At 51.4% G+C, this 17,962-nt stretch overlaps 2 protein-coding genes and 1 long non-coding RNA gene across 11 annotated transcripts in view; 2 read left to right on the top strand and 1 right to left on the bottom strand.

The window, feature by feature from the left end:
- The first annotated feature begins 58 nt into the window (after positions 1 to 58).
- LOC133416697 (protein Z-dependent protease inhibitor-like) lies at positions 59 to 6,541 on the top strand. The gene is made up of 6 exons (XM_061703732.1): positions 59 to 168; positions 1,151 to 1,445; positions 3,454 to 3,744; positions 4,139 to 4,412; positions 4,642 to 4,789; positions 4,856 to 6,541. The coding sequence occupies exons 2-6, from the start codon at positions 1,163 to 1,165 to the stop codon at positions 5,045 to 5,047; spliced, it is 1,188 nt and encodes a 395-aa protein (XP_061559716.1). The 5' UTR covers positions 59 to 168; positions 1,151 to 1,162; the 3' UTR covers positions 5,048 to 6,541.
- Positions 6,542 to 8,124: 1,583 nt separating this feature from the next.
- LOC133417128 (uncharacterized) lies at positions 8,125 to 10,019 on the top strand. Its single transcript, XR_009770318.1, has 3 exons — positions 8,125 to 8,866; positions 8,988 to 9,152; positions 9,375 to 10,019. It is a non-coding gene; the product is annotated as an uncharacterized LOC133417128 (long non-coding RNA).
- A 646-nt stretch (positions 10,020 to 10,665) lies between these two features.
- ubr7 (ubiquitin protein ligase E3 component n-recognin 7) overlaps positions 10,666 to 17,962 on the bottom strand; it is an 11,368-nt gene continuing 4,071 nt past the window's right edge. For 2 of the 9 annotated variants that reach the window (XR_009770347.1, XR_009770345.1), the window contains exons 2-12: positions 17,204 to 17,376; positions 16,699 to 16,832; positions 16,561 to 16,621; positions 14,907 to 15,002; positions 14,581 to 14,634; positions 14,390 to 14,495; positions 14,226 to 14,290; positions 12,519 to 12,916; positions 12,391 to 12,452; positions 11,040 to 11,917; positions 10,666 to 10,892 (exon numbers count right to left, since the gene is read on the bottom strand). Coding sequence is in view for 2 of the 9 variants with exons in the window: in XM_061705001.1 (XP_061560985.1) it covers positions 11,619 to 11,917; positions 12,391 to 12,452; positions 12,519 to 12,916; positions 14,226 to 14,290; positions 14,390 to 14,495; positions 14,581 to 14,634; positions 14,907 to 15,002; positions 16,561 to 16,621; positions 16,699 to 16,832; positions 17,204 to 17,320 (1,392 nt within the window). In the remaining 7 variants the exon portion in view is untranslated. The other 7 variants (XR_009770344.1, XR_009770342.1, XR_009770343.1 and 4 more) reach the window with 6 other exon arrangements.

Raw genomic sequence — 17,962 nt, 5'->3', positions numbered from 1 at the left:
TTTCCTTTGGAGCTCTCTTGTGGACTCGTATTCTGAAGAGTCCACCGGAAACCCGGCGGCTATTTCCGGTGTCCACTGACTTGACGATGATACGCAGTTTGTGAGCGAGCGTCGGACAGACAGGCAAGAAGAAGCAGCAGCAGCAGAAGCAGCAGCAGCTTCTCCAAGGTGTGTTGCTCGTTGTTTTTGTCGACTTCCGTTAGCCGAAGGACGCAATCGATCGAGTGACGTCCCCGCATCTGTGCTCGCATGTGCGTAATTACACGCGAGCGCAGCAAAGCGTCGCAGCTCAAATCGGGCTGGCGGAGTGACTGCGGCGCTGTGACGTCACTATCGCCAACCAAACCGCGGTACATCGCAGCACATCATAGCAATCGGCCCGCGCCTCGCCTCCTGGTGGCTGTGAGCAGCGTTGCAGCAGAGCGACGAGATAAAAGCAACTCAAAGGTTTTGCTCGTTTGGCGCCCAAAACGCATCACGGAGTTGATCTTTTTTTGGTTTTCAAGACAAACTAGGTCATAAACCTCCACTTGTGACGAACTACTTCGTCGTATCCTATTTTTCGGTTTGGCGCGACCCCGTCACAGAAACTGAAAAACGTATCAAATATATTGCTGAACAAGTCCTTGAGCATGAAGTGCGACTCGGGAAAAAGAAAAAGAGCTTGCCAATGTTTGAGTTAGCTGCTCTGCTAACTGCTAGCGACCGAACGACTTTGATGTCGATGTCTTTTTGTGCTCACGTAAGCGGGAGGGTCGCGTCGGTTTGAGCGGCACGCTCCGTTAAGAGTGAAAAAAGACTCATCGCTTTGAACGGCTCACTTGTTTCTCTCTTTCGCCTGAAAAAAAATCGTAGCAGAAAAAAAAAAAAGAGGATGGAAAACTAATTGCGCGTTCTACTTGATATGTAAGTCGGCCATCAAAAAAGAGGGAAAAGAAAACCTTTTCGGGGCAGTTCGAGAGCTATTTGGTGTTTGAAATCACTTTTAGTACGCGACCCCAAACAAAGTGCAACTTGTTTTAGTTTTGTGGAAATGTTCTTCGCAACGGCCTGAGAAAGGAAGGATAGTTGACGCGAAGAAATGTGATTTGCTGAAAAAGGGCCAAACTCAACTATTGGCTGCGTTGTCGCCCGTTTGTTTTTTGTGCAGCTCCCGAGCACGATGTCCACCGCCCCTCTGACCGCGTTGGCGGTCCTCTGCCTCGCGCTCCCGCCGGGCTGTCGGCCGGCCGGCGACGACGACGACGCGCTCCGGGACCCGATCCGCGGGAACTGGGACTTTTCTACCCGCTTGTATCGGGCGCTGGCGAGCCGCACCGACGACAACGTCTTGTTGGCCCCGGCGTCGGCGCGGCGCGGCCTGGAGGCGCTGCTCGCCGCCGCCGGCGGGACGACGCGGGAGCAGCTGCGTCTGGCGCTCGGTCCGGACCCTCAAAACATCGCGGGTGGGTCGCGGGTCCTTCGGGATTTCCCGTCCGGCTTCGCGGGGTCCAGATCCGCCGTCCCCGTTAAGATCGATTGAAATTCTTTGGCTCTGTTCCAGACCCCGCCCCCGTTTTCGTGCGTGTTTTCAATTGAGAAAAAGAATCCAGTGCTTGTCGATAGCCCAATTGATCGATTCACGTCATCGCTCAGTGAAATCGGCGTTCCCCGTCGACTGAACGGAAAAGCCCTTCGTTCGTTCCAGACCCCGAAAACACAAAGCGATGTTCGCCACGTGTTTTCATCGAGTTACTCCCCATCGTCGGGGAGTAACTCGTTGAATTGCAAAATATCCGTCACGTTACAGAGAGAGAAGGTGCGATAGGGTTGCAGTTGCGATCTCGGAAGAGATTTCTTCTACATCTCGCTTCCTGAAGCCGACGCTCGCGATCGGCTCGCTCTTGTCTTCCAAATATGACCTCGAAGCGCCACCTTGTGGTCCAATTTGTCCGCGATGTGGAAAAGGTTTGTGTTTTTTATCGACTTTTTGGGAGGAAACGTCCCACCGCCTGTTGAGGCATTCATTGAAGACGCAGAAGTCATCGAAATGTCATCAAACGTTATTTTACTTGGAGAAAGTCGTTGAAATCGTTACATTTTCACCAGGTTAACTTGTAATCGCTAAGCAACTACATTTCCGAAATCGTCTCGCCGACACCGATCGATCGATCGTCCCGTCCGTGTTTTGTCGATTTCGACCTCCGTAGAGCGACTCTCGAAGACGGACTTAGTGGCAAAGTGTCAATTCCGTTGGAAAAAACACGTTGCCTTTGTCATCCGAGCGTCCAGAAAAGGCCCCTCCGACGGCGACCTCTGCTGGAGCCGCTTTTGCGTCCGCCCGCTTTCCCCCGATCGGTTGCCTCCGTGTTTGTTATGTCGACGGCGCGAGCTCGGCAGGGCGGAGGTAGGCGGAGATCTTCACGAGTGACGTCGAGAAGCTGGAGAAATTCCAATGAGCGGACTTCAGGCCCCTCGCCACAAAAACGTCCGCAACTCAGGAACGTGCGGATCATCCGTCCGTCCGTTTTCTAGAGGTCGGGTCGGGGGGGCGGCGGCTAACGCGGGGACGCCCGGACTTCCCTCTCCCAAGCCACTTCATCCGGCTCTTCCGGGGGGGATCCCGTTCCCGGGTCGTCCCCGGGGTCTCCTCCCGGTGGGACGTGCCCGGGACACCTCGCCGGGGAACCTTCCGGGAGTATCAGAATCAGAATCATCGTCATTCGCCAAGTATGTCCCAAAAACACACGAGGGATTTGTCTCCGGTCGCCGCAGCCGCTCGAGCACGACAACCGAAAGGCAATTGGCAGAGAAACACTTTGGAGACACGAAGACATTGAGGTCATCATAAGGGGTCTTCGAGCCGCGCTTTGTCCGGTCCCTCACCTAGGAGCCGTTTTGCCGTGGGCGACCCTGCCCGGGGCGCGAAGCCCCAGACCACTTCGCCCCTAGCGTCATTGGGACGCGCAAACCCCTCCGCCGCGATAAGGTGACGGATCGTTGGAATTCCTATTTCACAGCAGTGCTGAGGCACCGTGGAGACATTACAACATCCCAAATACTACAGACGGTTGGCATGGCAACATATGCGCCTCGAACATCATCAAAGAAAAGCTTTCACTGATCTTCAACTTGTTCCGTTTCTGCAGCTTCTCCAGCTTTCCGTGGACGGACGAAAGGATTTGAACGCCCCTAACTGACATTCTACAATAGAATAGCGCTCGCTCGGTCATATATTCTTTATCCCCTGCGTAGGATGACTAATCTTAGTGCCGCACTGATGAGCCGGGGGGAAGTTAGACGGCTCAATGAACAGCCTATCCGTCTGCCCGTCTCATACTGGCCACGGGTCGCCAAGGCGGGATACAGTGCGACAAAAACGGTGGAATTACTTTGAGTTGTCATTATGACCGCGCGTTTCCATAACGTGCGATATTACGGCGCGCCCGTTTCACCCGGACCTCTCCTCAACAGATCCGTTCTCGGTGACGACGAGCGTGCCGCACGGGGGCGCCGCCCTCAACCTGAAGGAGGGCGTGGCCGTCTTCGCCGACGCCAGCGCGCAGCCGTCGACGTCGTACGCGGATCTCGTCCAAAGCGAGTTCGGCGGCGCCGTGAAAAGCGTAAGCTTCGCCGCGTCGCGGGACGCCGCCGACACCGTCAACGCCTGGGTCCGGCGGCAGACCGGAGATGAGGTTCGGGACCTGGTGGGCGAACTGGAGCCCGACACGCGGCTGCTACTTGCGACTGCCGCATCCTACCGAGGTACTAGTACGCTTATTGTTCAGCTTTATAGCGCATTTCATTCACAAGGCCGCTCATTGTGCTTCACGGTAGGACAATTCGGCACATTAGTAGAACAACTAGGGTGCGTTAGTAATGGTTTTGTTTTGGGGTGTTTTCACTGCTAGCGCCACGTTTGACCTACTAGTACACTGTTAAACTGTGCCGGTGCATTACTGTGGCGCATCAGTAACACCGCTAGGCTTTTGTCACGCACTCGGGGGTCGGGCCATTGCAGTCATTATGGTAGTACTCGGAAGGCTTAAGTACATTTGGAGGCGGTACTTGGTGTTCAAGGTTTGCAAAGCGCCGTACTAGTACCCGGACACGAAGGATGCGTCGGAAATGCTGAAAGCGCGTGCGCCTTCTCCGCCAGGTCGCTTCAGTCAGGCGTTCAACGCCAGCGCCACTCGGGACGAGCGCTTCTACGTGGACAAGTACCACGTGGTCAGCGTGCCCATGATGTTCCGGGCCGACAAGTACTTCCTGGCGTACGACCGCTCGCTGAAGGCGGGCGTGCTGCGGCTGCCCATGGCGGACGGAGCGGCCGTGCTGGTGGTGCTGCCCGACGAAGACGTGGACGTCGGCGCCGTGGAAGACCGCGTGACGTCGGAAAAGGTCCGGGACTGGATCGGGCGGCTCAAGAAGACGTGAGTCGTCCGCGCGGCTGCCCGACACGCTCGCGCGCAAATACTGATTCAAGTCGCAAGTACCGCAGTACAAGGAAACAAGTGCAGGCTCTGAAATGTGTTGAACTCGTTCGCTGCCGGCGGTTCACGCCATTTTGACCGACTTCACAGAAAATTGTCTTCCGTCGTCGATGGGTTGCCGCTGACTTGAAATGTCCGCTAAAGTCGTTTGTGGCCGTCGTGTGAACAGGAAGCTGGAGGTGCAGCTGCCGCGCTTCCTGTTAGACCGTTCCTACTCTCTGGCGGACGTCCTGCGCGCCCTGGGCGTCGTCCGAGCGTTCGGGGAGGACGCCGACCTGAGCGACGCGGGCGTCCCTCCAGGCGTCGCCGTGTCACAGGTGAGCCGACGTCGGCGCGCCCGCGCGCGTCCCCGCGTCGCGACCTAACGTCGGGTCCGTCCGCAGGTTCTTCATAAAGCCGTCGCGTCGATGGACGAGAGCGGCGGAGGAGACGCGTCGGGAGGCGGGGCCGCCGCCGTCTTCTCCGATCCTCCCCCTCGACTGACCGTCAACCGACCGTTCCTCTTCGTGGTCTACCATCAGGCCGGCGGCGACCCGCTCCTCATGGGGCGACTGCGCGACCCCACCAAGAAATAAGTCCGCGTGGACGCTCGCGGTCGCCCGCGCAGGTTGAATCCAGGCGACCCGACTCCAAAAGCAAACTCGCGACGCCTCTCAAAGCGCGAGGACCGAGTCCCTCCGAGCGACCCTCGAGGCCGATTCCTACTCTCCACGTTGCGCGCTTCCGTTGGTAGCGTGCCACGTTTGGGGGTCGCGCGCGCGCCGCACGCGTCCCCCGGGCGTTGCACGCACACCCACCAACAATCCGTAGGCAAGCAAAAACAAAGGGTTACTTGTTGCTTGCGATTCGTTGGCGTAATTAGCTGTCACTTTTCAAGGCAATCAAAGACAAAACTGATAAGAGCCAAAGACGTCATTAGCATCTTCAGAAACTTCATTTGGGACGCAAAACGGTGAAGACATTTTGGCATTTTTAGAGGGTTGGGAAAAAGATTCCAAAGTTGGGATCACTTTGGAATCTTTCTTCTGGTCCACAGTCGGCAGTTGAAGGAGGAGGAGGTCGCCTTCCTTTGACCACGACGACGTCCAAATTGTGGATCGGGAGCACCGCCGGTACAAAAGAATGCCAAGGAAGTCGTCAACGTCCAACGAGAGTTGTAGTGATTCGGGAGTAGGGAAGAATGAAACGATTGCAATCGTTCGCTCGTTCCCTCCCGCCGAATGGCTCCAAAGAGATCGTCGGCGGCCCATGCCGGGATTATCCAGGTCCGCCGTTTGAAGTGGCCCATCGAGTTGCAACATTTGGAAGGGAAGGCGTCTTCAACTCACCAGAAATGTCAAGTCGCCTCCATTCAACCTTCGCGGGTCACCAAGAAATCACGCCGTCGTCGCCGAGCGCCGTTATTTAGCCAACGCAGCGCCCAACGCGTCCAGAAGGGCGGCGTCTGTGAGCTCTCGGCATGCTTCCGCATAGTAACCGCTTTATTAGGCGCACGTTATTACGCATTAACCCTCCCGCACGCGTCACCGTCGTTTAATGTTGTTCTCGGAAAAAGGACGTCGCGCTCGATTGGAGCCGCGATCGAGCGGCCGTATCGTTAGGAACCCCTTCGACAACGTATGCGGACGCCGGCGCGGGAATAAAGTTATCGAATCCGACGTCGGCGTGAACTTCCCTGAGCTACAACGCCAACCCCAAGCTAACATTTTTACAGACGATCCATCGCAGCGACCCCAGATACCGTACAAATACGCCCCCAGTGGCGGCGAGCAGTGTATACATGTAATAATATCGTAAAAATAGCGCGAGTGCTATAATCGTCCGCACATGCTGTCGGCTCGCACCTTTGACCTTTTTGCTGTCCGATAAAAATCTAAATCTAATTTTGACGAACAATGTCAGGCGTCAGTCCTCATTCAGACGACTGAAAGTGCTTATTTCGCAATAAGGGTCAATCACCATTTTGTGTTTGAAGTGATTCATTTAAGAGCACGATTCTATAAATTGGGGTGCAGTGATTTGTCCTCTTTCTTTGTCGGAACGCAATAAACACCTTTGACTGAAATAAACGGTGTGAAATACAGTTCTTGATAAACAAGTGTAATTCAATAACAAGCCTCAATGAAAACCATTTATCGGGCGATTGGGAGCGGCGGCCCGAGACGCGGCCTCTTTCCGAGGAGTGACGTCGGCCGGAATCGCTCGGCAACTCCTTGCTGTAAACTCTCCGAACACATTTTGAATGGAGCCTGCTCAGTAAAGTAGCAAAGTTCCTTTCAAACTCAAGCCATCAGCCAAGTAACTACGTTACGTTTAAGCTCAGCTAATCAGTGACGTAACTGAGTAACTTTTAAACTCAAGTAATCTGTGAAGTAACTAAGTTACCTTCAAACTACAACCCCAATTCCAATGAAGTTGGGACGTTGTGTGAAAGATAAATAAAAACAGAATACAATGATTTGCAAATCATGTTCGACCGATATTGAATTGAATACACGACAAAGACGAGAGATTTCATCTTCAAACTGATCGACTTGATTGTTTGGAGCAAATCGTCATTCACTTGGAATTTGATGGCTGCGACACGTTCCAAAAAAGCTGCGACAGGTGCCAAAGAAGTTGAGGAAAGCTCATCAAACACGCGTTTGGAACATCCCACAGGTGAACAGGCTCATTGGGAACAGGCGCGTGCCGTGATTGGGTAGAAAAGGAGCTTCCCTGAATTGCTCAGTCACTCGCAAGCAAAGAGCAAGCTACATCCGGAAGTGCAACTTGAAACTCTACTACGCAAAGCAAAAGCCATTTATCAACAACACCCAGAAACGCCGCCGGCTTCTCCGGGCCCGAGCTCATCTAAGATGGACCGACGCAAAGCGGAAAAGTGTTCCGTGGTCCGACGAGTCCACTTTTCAACTAGTTTTTGGAAGGTGTGGACGTCGTGTCCTCCGGGCCAAAGAGGAAAAGAACCATCCGGACCGTTATGGACGCAAAGTTCAAAAGCCAGCATCTGTGATGGTATGGGGCTGTGTTAGTGCCAATGGCATGGGGAACTTACACATCTGTGAAGGCGCCATTCATGCTGAAATGTACATACAAGTTTTGGAGAAACATACGCTGCCATCCAAGCGACGTCTTTTTCACGGACGCCCCTGCTTATTTCACCGAGACAATGCCAAACCGCATTCTGCGCGTGTTACAACGGCGTGGCTTCGTAGTAAAAGAGTGCGGGTACGAGACTGGCCTGCCTTCGGTCCGGACCGGTCTCCCATTGAAAATGTGTGGCGCACGACGAAGCGTAAAATACGACAACGGAGACCCCGGACTGTTGAACGGCCGAAGCTGTGCGTCGAGCGAGAATGGGAAAGAATTCCACCTGCAAAGCTTCAACGATTCGTGTCCTCAGTTCCCAAACGTTTATCGAATGTTGTTCAAAGAAAAGGTGATGTAACACAGTGGTAAACAGGACCCTGTCCCAGCTTTTTTGGAACGTGCTGCAGCCATCAAATTCCAAGTTAATGATTATTTGCTCAAAACAATCAAGTGGATCAGTTTGAAGATGAAATCTCTCGTCTTTGTCGTGTATTCAATTCAACATAGGTTGAACATGATTGGCAAATCATTGTATTCTGTTTTTTTTCATGTTTAACACAAGGTCCCAACTTCATTGGAATCGGGGTTGTAGTTTGAAAGTAACTTAGTTACTTCACAGATTACTTGAGCGCTGGGTTTGGGATTGTCGTTCCATCAGTAAAGTAACAGAGGTAATTTTTCAAGGTAACTGGCAACACTGAGTTTCCGAACGTTCTGGAGAGCAGAGAGCGTGTTCTTGAGTAAATTTCCCAACGTACCTTGTGTCGCGGTATTGTGCGATTGTTGTTCTGCGCAACTAAGTGTAATCTATGCAGATGTGTACGTATAATGCTACTATATGTTTGTGAGAAGAGCTGTGTGTGTATCTGTAAAGGAATGTGGCAAGCAAAACGTGGACGCCGTGTCGCGTAACCCTCTCGGGTCACCTCACGAACTACGTAGCCGATATGTAGACCCCCACCCCCGCCCCCCACGGTGAGACGGTTGGAAAACCTAACAATACGTGCTGAATAGACAGCTGGGGACTAAAGGTCCGCGAGGGCCGTGCAAAAGATGACTGGACCGAGGTCCTCGGACCCCCCACATATGCAACGAGCGACCTAAACAATAAACTGTCCCTGCGACAGCGGCACCGTGTGTTAACAGTAGCGACAGCGTGAAATGGAGACCACGCACAGAGATCCTGCGCGCAGCGGTTAAAGGTCACGTGCGGTAAGACGAGAGGTGGCTGCTAAAAAAAGAAAGGGGCCGCTCGCTGGCAGAACACGGACGGCTCGTCGCGGCTCTGCAAAGGGGAAACGTCGGTGAGAACTTTTCTTCTGTTGACGTTTTTCTGTCAAAGTTGACAAACGGGCGACCAGTCTCGAAGCCGAAGCGCGAGCGCCGAGGAAGTAACCGGCGTCCGTCTTTGTGTGTGGCCGCCAGTTCTGCGAAATGATCTCGGCCCCCGGCATCAGCCGGTGGGCGGGGCCCATCGTCGACGGGGCCCATCGTCGCTGCTGGACTACGTGGGTCACGTGCGCCTCTGCTCTCGCCTGCTCGACCGCTTGGACAGTTTCGACGACTGGAGCGTCATTAAAGACAAAGCCGGTGGGTGAACATCTGGCCTCCAGAAACCGCTGCCTGAATCATCATCAATTGATGTTAATAATTCATTATTCCGATTTGAATGGAAAGGAAAGTTGTTGTTTTTTTAACTCCGATTCGTGGATTCATCGGAAACAATAATCCACAGTTGAATCGATGGTTACGTTTCAGCCTTAGCGGACCCAAACGGCCAGTTAAAAGCGAACGTCTTTCTTTGTTGTGCAGCTGTGTCGCGTGCGCGTCGTGCAGGTGGTCGGACGGCGGCGCTTGAAGAGTTTGCCGCTCCCCGCGGGCCTCGTCCGCTTCCTGCAGCACCGGGAAGCTTCTGTGGATTTCTGAACGCGGATCCGTTCGGGAGTCCAAAGCGAACACGCGCGGCTCGACGTCGACGGCCAACGCGTCGTCGTGCGACCTTTCACCCCGGCTCTGCCAAAGCGGGCACGTAGGAAGTTCGGCGGCGCCTTGAGATTACGTTTTTGGAGATACGAGCAGCTCATACGCCCACCCAAAACATCAGAAACTTACTGCAAGCGGTTTTCTCAATTTAGAAGGGGCCTGGAATCTCCACGTTTGAGCAGACAGTGCCGGACAAATAATACAATGCATGAAAGCTGTTGTTTTTGTCGCCTTCTCTGGCAACGACGACCTTCCCAACATGGCGCCACGTAGCCACGTCGAGTAGCCGTTCTGGCGCATCTCGTTTTTATAGCTACGCCCGCGAAGCCCGATAGAAGAACCCCGGTCCTCAGAACTGTGGGGCAGATGTGCTGACCGGTCGTCCCCCACCAGCTGCCATAATTATCAAAATCGGAACGAATAAAGGCTTGAAATATTTCACTGTGTGTGTGTGGTGAACTAATATAACATAGAAATGATTGAAATAAATGGACTTTCCCTCGATGTTCCAATTTTTATACTACTGCTGAACTGAGAACTCGAGAGAGGAGCCGAGTCTCCGGTAAAATATGGCCGTGTATGTCTTGCACTGCCCCCAGGTGGTCAAGGTGCGCACACCACAGCTGAAGGAGTAAGTAAGTCTGGCAACAAAATGCCAAAAGTTGTTTTCCATTTTAAATGTCAATATCTGCATTTATAAAGTATATTTTTGAGTGCTGTTTTTCTCATTAAATAAACCAAATCTTTGTTTTTGGGGAGGCTGGAACAGGTTAACGACTTTCGCTCATTTCAAAGCGGAAAGAGGGTTCGAGATTCGGAAGGAATTCAACTCGCATCTCAGGGCGCCACCGTATTTTCCGCGTATTTCATGACCGTTTTATCGTGAGTGATGATGACGACGACGAGCGCGTCCTTCCTCTTGTCTCTCTGTGGGAGTTCTCTGGAACAGGAAGCGGCTTCATCACTATAAACACATTCCTGTTCAAACACAAACTTCCTGTTTGGAGAACGTGATGTTCTTTTTGATCATCACGTCTCTCCAAAATAGACAAACATTTGACGTTTGCTTTTTTTCAACGTTAGCCATTGACCTTCGGTAACAACGGGAGATGAAGAAACAAGGACGCAAAAGAAGAAGAGCCGTTTTGCATGTTTGTTTCCGTTTATTGTGACGTTGACGTGAAGGGAAACGCGGCGGGAGGACGAGGACGTCGAGCTCGCCGGACGCGTCTTTCAGCCGGCGGGCTTCCGGCGGCTCCTGCGGCGATATTCGGGCAGATGGTGGACGATCCACGCCGCCGGCGCCAACATGGCCACCGCAAACACGGACATGACCAAAAAACTTTGCTATCGGAGGACAAAAAACAAACAAGCGGCCTTTTCTTCATTTCAAGTTCAAATTGAAATGTTGAACATTTTATAACATTTCGGGGACCCTAAAAAAGCTTAACGTCGACAACTGTCACCAAAACGTACGTGGACGTCTCTACTTACGGCAGCTTAAAAGCACCACATGCATGTTGGACTTTATTGACGTTTTCCTCGGCACGTGCTCACCAAACAGAAAAACGCTCGTCGCCGCTTCGCGAGGGGAAAAAGCGGCGCCGAGAGCGGACCGTCTCGGTCTCGTCCTCCCGTTGACCCGTTACGACGGAAAGCTTCTCACCCCGGCTCCGATGCGCCGCCTGGGAGGTTTGCTGTGGACGAAGGCCGCGCCCGCCTTCGCCGGGACCCGCTCGGCGCCGCCGAGAAAACCCCGGACGACCTTCTTCATCGCCGCTCGTCGCGCCGGGCTGCGCTCGCTCTGTAATGTCGTCGTCTTCGCTTGCTGCTCACGTACGCAGCGAGGGGGGGGTGGGCTGAGGGCGGCGGCGGGGGGGGGCCTTCAGAGTCAACAGAAGAGCTGATTACATTTTGTCCACACAAGAAAAGACTTGACGTGATGGAAACACGCTTGAAGAAAAACATGCCGCTACGAACAACAAACACGCACGCACACACAAAGCCGTGCTCCTGTGTGTGACTTTTGGCCTGCTTACACTCTCGGAAAGTCCTTTTTTTTTTTTCATGAAATCATTTTGTGATGTTTTTTGGGGTGCTGGAAAAGATGAATGTCATTTCAATTCCTTTCACTTTCACACTTCCTGATCGTGCGACGCATCCAAAAAACAAGACCAATCCAGAAGCTTCCATCGTTGACGGCTTTTTATTTTTCATTAAAAAGAAAATAGAGTGAAGATGAGTCAAAAGAACAAGCGGACGGGGTCCAGGGTCGGAGGGCGTCAGGCGCAGTGGAAGCGGCCGTCCGCTTGTCTTCTTTTGCGACTTTGCTGCCGCTCGAAGAACTGCCGAATGTCGTCGGAGGTCACGACCTGCGACACGGAAAAGGCGCTCGTCACGTGACCGTTTTCATACAGCAAATTGCGGGATTACGGCGACCCCTGCTGTCAATCGTGAAAATCTGTGAGGAAGAGACGCCCCCCAAAGAAGATGACACCGAAGCGCTACTGTTGTCTCAATAAAGCTCCTCAATTCACTTCAACGTAGTTCCTTGGCACCGAAGTGCCACACCGCTACTTGTGTCTAATTGAAGCTCCTCGTCGACAACGAGATGGCACCCGAAGCGCTACATTTATCGAAATGAAACTCCTCGACTCAGGTTCCTCGGCACCCGGATGCCGCAAGGTGGCGCCAACGTACTACTTGTATGGCTCGAGTCTGAGCGCAAAAAGGAAAGGGCGGACTTTTTCCCTGCACGTAACGGAGGCCGGGCCCGATGGGTTCCCCCATTCAAATTGTCAAAGTTTTCCCGTACTTGCCAGCAAACTCAGGACCGCATTCTTACCTTCCCTTCGGCGACGAATCCCTGCAGGAAGTCCTTCAGCTCGCTCTTCATGTCGTTGTACCCTGACAGGAAGTACAATCACGTCAGCTTCGACCGCTCGACGGCCACCGGCGTTTTCGGGTTTTTACCGTGGATGATCTCCAGCTGCTGCACGCGGTTCAGGTTGTCCAGCACCGACATGAGGGGGTCGTGACCCGGAGCGCCGCCTTCTTCGCTCTCGCCTTTCTTCTCGTACGCCAGGACCGTGTCCGACTCGTCCAGCAGGAAGGAGAGACCCGCCGCCGACAGACTCGCCTGAACGCATCGCCGCACGCGTCAGCGGGCTCACCTGCCAACGGGGAAGGCGGCCGGCTCCCACCTGACAGGCGTCACAGCGGCACAGCCGGGAGCGCCACCCCGAACGCCAGAAGACCGCTCCGCACCCGGGCCGCTCGGCGCCGGCGCTCTGAAGCGCCTTCAGTCCGCAGCTCGGCTCCCCTTCCCCCACGCGAACTCGTTTGCGGCTCGGCTCCGTGGCGTCGTCCTCCTGTAGGGGGCGCCCGCAACTCGCCGTTTCAATTCGTCAAGTGGAAACCACAAACGAGAATATCCGTAGAAATCGTTTTCGACAGGAAGGTCTCGTTTCTCTCGTCTGCGCAACTCGAGCTTCTACGCAACGGTACTGACACGCCGACGCCGGCAGACGGCGCCATCGCATTGCTTTGGATTTGAGCTGAACATTGATTTTCAAAATGTTGACACCTAGTAGCGCCTCAAAAAATGTGTTTTGAAACCGGTCGTACGCACCGCTACAAGCTTCATTCTAATTCAGTTTGACTATGTCACCTTTTCAATGTAAATTGGATTCCTTTAAATCGGTGATTCTTGCACACACCACTAGAGGGAGCCCATATAGCACACTTTGAGAATCACTGGAGTAGAAGATGAAGATTAGGCGAAGAATCTTGTCGATTGTGAGGGAGCGAAACGCCAACACGTTGGAAATGGGACAGGTTAGGCACCTGACGCGCCAACAGAGTACGTATGCGTATACTACAAACGGAGTCCGAGCGGCGGTAGATAGCAGAAAGCGTGCGTCGCGAGTACGAGAATAGACGACGCAGTTCGTGAAGCGAATGAGGAACGGCATGTGAGAAAAGCCGTTCAAGGCGAGACGTGCCGAGTCAGCGTCGCTCATGGCGCGTTTCTTGGTTGTACTTGAATGGTGTCAAAAGGTTCTTTCACTTAGCTACTTCAATGATATCATTACCATTATAGAGGTGCACTACACACTGAGAGTTGAAATATGACATCTTATAGAAAAACGAAACCCAAAATTCACCATCTCTAGAAACTCCAATATTCCATGACAAACAACGAAAATGATTTTTCTTTTTTTTTTCAAACATTTGGCAGAAATGGGTTTCATGAGTCTACGTAGGAGCACTGAAATACATCACTTTTTCTACCATAATGTCATTCATTACCTGTATATCTAAAGAAATGATTATTTTGTCCTTCCTCAGTCTTGTTTTTGTTGTTTCTTAGTTAGAGGCGTCACAAAAGCCAAAAACGCAAGCGTCTTTTGACAAAAAGCTCATTTTCTCCACTTTTGGTCAGAAAGTGGTACATTTGGTGAAAGCAACACACTCTACTGCTGATTACTGAAGAATGGAAAGCAGTAGAAACTAATGTTTTCGGGTGAAAGAAGAGCGCGGTCCTTTTACTCCGTTTCGGTAGTTTGAGCGCTTATACCGAGACGGAACAAAATATCGTGCGGGTCTTGAAAGATCAGTCAAAACGCTGGACAACGTCTGCCAGTCGACGACGAGACGATGTCCTGAAGAGGACGTTACCTCGTCGGCCCGAACGGCGCCCGCGCCCGTCTCCTTCGCCACGTCCGACTCGACCGCAGCGGCGCCTGGAACCGGATCAGAGGCGGTCGGCTTAGCCGGGCTCGTCCGTCAAATCCCGGAGGACATTCGCCGCTTGGCGACGTGGCGGCGGCGGCGGCGGTTACCTGCCAGGCGAGCGGCGTAGCTCCACAGGAAGGCGTTTGCGTTCATACACGACTCGCAGATCATCTCGCGCAGTTCCACGCAGTCGGGGACGTCGCAGCCGAGGTGCTGCACACGCACACGCACACGCGCGAGTTAGCCGGCGTACGGCCCGACGAGCGGCCGCCTCTTAAGCTTGTCGGCGAGATCTCACCCGGCCGTGCAGCCAGTCCTCGCACAACACGCACTGAATCATTTCATCGTCCACCTGACAATGGAAGAAGCCATGAGAAGATCAGCACACAAGGCTCCTTTGAACTCAATTTCCTTTACATCCATTCAGTCGACTGACATGAGTATTTGAATTTAGGACCGTGGTCAAAAGGCCATCATTATTTCTCAGGAAGGGAAAAACAAATAAATAAATAAACATTCTCAGGTCATATTTTTCAAACCTAATGGCAAAATGTCTTGACTGTTAGGTGTCCCAAATGACGTTTCAAAAGTGTGCAGCCAATCAGAGACCGTCAAGAGCGTCACCTGGTCTTCCGGGTCGGGGTACGGCCGGCGGCAAGTGCAGTACTCCCCGAAGAAGTTGTGACTGTATTTGTTCAAGCCGTTGACGTCATCCTTGGCCTAAACTCACAAAAACACAAACGTCGCCTTGGATTGGCCGCTTCGGCTTGTAGACTTCCAGACTTCTTAAAAAGTTGACCTCAAAAATCACTTTGAAATCACCAGAATTAGCTCAGTGACAAGGTTTGCCAAAAATGACAGTTTGTAAACTGTCACTTCGACTTGCGGATCGAGTTAGTCCCCTAAAATGTCCACTAAATCCTTTTCTGGTGATCGGGGAGTCAGTAATGAATGAACGATTGCCAACGCAGCGACCGCGTCCACGATCATTCGCGATTCTCCAATCGCTACAATTAGCGAGATGACAAGAGTCCCCAAAAACGACAGTCCTTTCGGAACGGCCACTTCAACTCGCAGGTCGAGTTAGCTCACTAAATGACAAGCGGCTGCCGTCTTTGTAACGAGTGAATGACTGCGAACGCAATTACTGCCTCCGCAATCATTCAACTCATTCCTGACGCCCTCATCACTTCAAAAGGGACTTTTATATGGGAGATCGAGTTAGTGCCTAAAACGTCCACTGAAATTCCCTTTGCAGTGATTCGGGAACGAGCGAATCATTTATCGCTCCCGACTCCCCAATCACTAGACTTAGCAGAGTGAAAAGATTTGCCAAAAATGACAGTGGGTCCAACTGCTGCAACGCGAGTGCAACACGGCAAGAATTTGGAAAAACCGATGAGGGGGGGTTTTTTTTTGTTGCATGGAGGAAATATTATTGCCCTTTTGGGTGCCGTTTTTGTGCGATATCGAAAATGTGGTCCAAAAAGGCCTGCAAATTCCAGTCAAACAGTAGAACTTGATTAGAGATGCAAGAAGCAATCCACAACTAATCTGTTATCAAATTAATCCACAACTATTGTGAGAATTAATTGATCATTTCGTTTAACTTGTCCTAATCCTCCAAATTTCAGCCTCTCCGCTTTCTGTCGTCTTCCATGAAACAGACTGATCATCTTCGTTTTATCCAAATAAGACCTTTGCAAACATCGCCTTTTATTTTGGAAAACAATCATCAACATTTTGTCGATTTTCTGACGGCTGTTACGGACCAAACCATTAACGTTTTGATATTTGAAATAATGTCCTGTTCTTGAATAATGGGATGGAAATTAAAAAAAAATGTTTTTACAATCCGATTCATGGTTTAATTGAATTGAATCCATGATCCAAAGAACCGGTAACCGCAGCCCTAAACCTGAATCTTTCTCAACATATCTCCCGGACTCTTTGGTTTCGTTTGTTACTTTGGGGGAGCTCTTCTCTGATTGGCTGAAAACGTTAGGTTTAAAATATGCGGCAATTAGCTCGTATGCGCCGAAACTCTCAGAACCCTAAAAAGTCGACTTCAACAGCGTGGAAAAGTGGACGTTATTGGGGAGCGGAACGGGTCACGTACCGTGTGTCAGTTGGCAATTGTGTTTTTGTGAAATGATTTGTTCTGGAGGATTTTAGAGGCCTTTGAAGCGCTCACTCCCTCTTTTTTGCCCAAATTCCACAAAGATGGCGGCCACTTGTCACGTTGTCCGGGCGAGGAAAAAAATGTCGTGCGACTCACGTGAAAGAGTTTACACGGCACGTCCGCAAACTTCCCGTTTCCGCAGTCGCAGCGGAAGTTCCTGAAGAGAACATCGAGACGGACTTCGATGACGGCCGCCGATCGGCTGACGTAGAGGTCAAAGGTCATCATACTCACCTCTTGGTGTAGAGCTCAAACAGGTCGTGACCTTCGTGACACTTGTAGGAACACGCCAAACATACGCCGGCCGCTTGGCCTCCTTTCGGCGTGCACGTGTTGCAGGCGTACAGAGCCTGACGCTTCACGTAGCCCTGCACGCACACGCGCCACTTCTCATTTCCTTTTAGCGAAAAGGTGCGACAATCGACCCATTCATCGATTAGCAGCGGCGGTGGCGTTACTCGGGGACGACACATACTAGCCCTTTTTAAGCAGCAAAAATCGGACGATTTTTTGCTTCGTTTGACATATTACCACAACACAACATAAGACAAAGACATTCAACTAACAAAAACAAACAAACAAAAAACACTGGGAAAAATCAGCCGATTATTTTAAAAATATAATGAATGAAAATAACTTCACAAAACCTTGTCCTTAAGTATTTGATTAACTTTACAACAGAGAGAAAAGTGTGATTTTCTGGCGAATTTTGAAATGATATTGAAAATGAGCCGTTTACCTGCGGATACGAGCAGCGCTCCGAGTCGCTTCCTGCCAGCACGGCGGAAGCTTCTTCTTGCAGCTCGTCGTCCTCCTGCACGACGTCCACCAGAGACACCGTCTGCTCCTCGCACATCTTCGCCTGCCACGCCAACAACAACGTCTTTTCATCGGATGGACAATTGGAGAAAACTGACAAAAGTAAGTTGTAAACAAGATTTTAAAAAAGCTTCTTCCAACATGCCATCAGAGACGGTCACTAAATATTTTCTTCTTTTGTAATCGTGCACACTTGAAAGTTTACACTGTGCAAAACCTCTGCAACCTGCGATACTTCAATAGTCCAATCCCTGCATCTTTGCACATTGTTTCGCACTATTAGAGCCTGACCCATTAAGTGGCCAGCCAATTTAATCGGCCCATGTTAGCCCGTTGTTAATAATAATCATTTTAAAAAACCTCCCCCGCCAAAAATCAACAATCACAACTTTCGGCTGATTTTTGCCCCCCCCCCCCACCCTTTTTTTTTCCACCAATACATGTTACCACATAAGAAAAAGATAATGAAACTCAAACATAAAAAAATTTAATCTACAAAAATCCGATTTCTTTTTAACACAAACACAATAGCCTGTTGATTCTAGAACTTTTTGGGGGGTTAAATAAAAAACAAAATATTTTTTTATTTTCATGGACAAAACTTATCAGCGCCATTTCCACATTCATTCAAGAATTTTATTCATTTCAATGCAATTATAATTGCCCTCAATTATTCACA

This window comes from Phycodurus eques, chromosome 18 (assembly GCF_024500275.1).
Source record: "Phycodurus eques isolate BA_2022a chromosome 18, UOR_Pequ_1.1, whole genome shotgun sequence".
NCBI classification, from domain to species: Eukaryota; Metazoa; Chordata; class Actinopteri; order Syngnathiformes; family Syngnathidae; genus Phycodurus; species Phycodurus eques.
This window is presented reverse-complemented; position numbering and strand designations above follow the sequence as displayed.

Excerpts from the sequence above, each read along its gene's own strand:
- LOC133416697 (XM_061703732.1), top strand. The coding sequence starts at position 1,163 with ATGTCCACCGCCCCTCTGACCGCGTTGGCGGTCCTCTGCCTCGCGCTC. Across the intron at positions 1,446-3,453 it reads GGACCCTCAAAACATCGCGG|ATCCGTTCTCGGTGACGACG; the intron begins GTGGGTCGCGGG and ends TCTCCTCAACAG. Across the intron at positions 4,790-4,855 it reads CAGGCGTCGCCGTGTCACAG|GTTCTTCATAAAGCCGTCGC; the intron begins GTGAGCCGACGT and ends GTCCGTCCGCAG.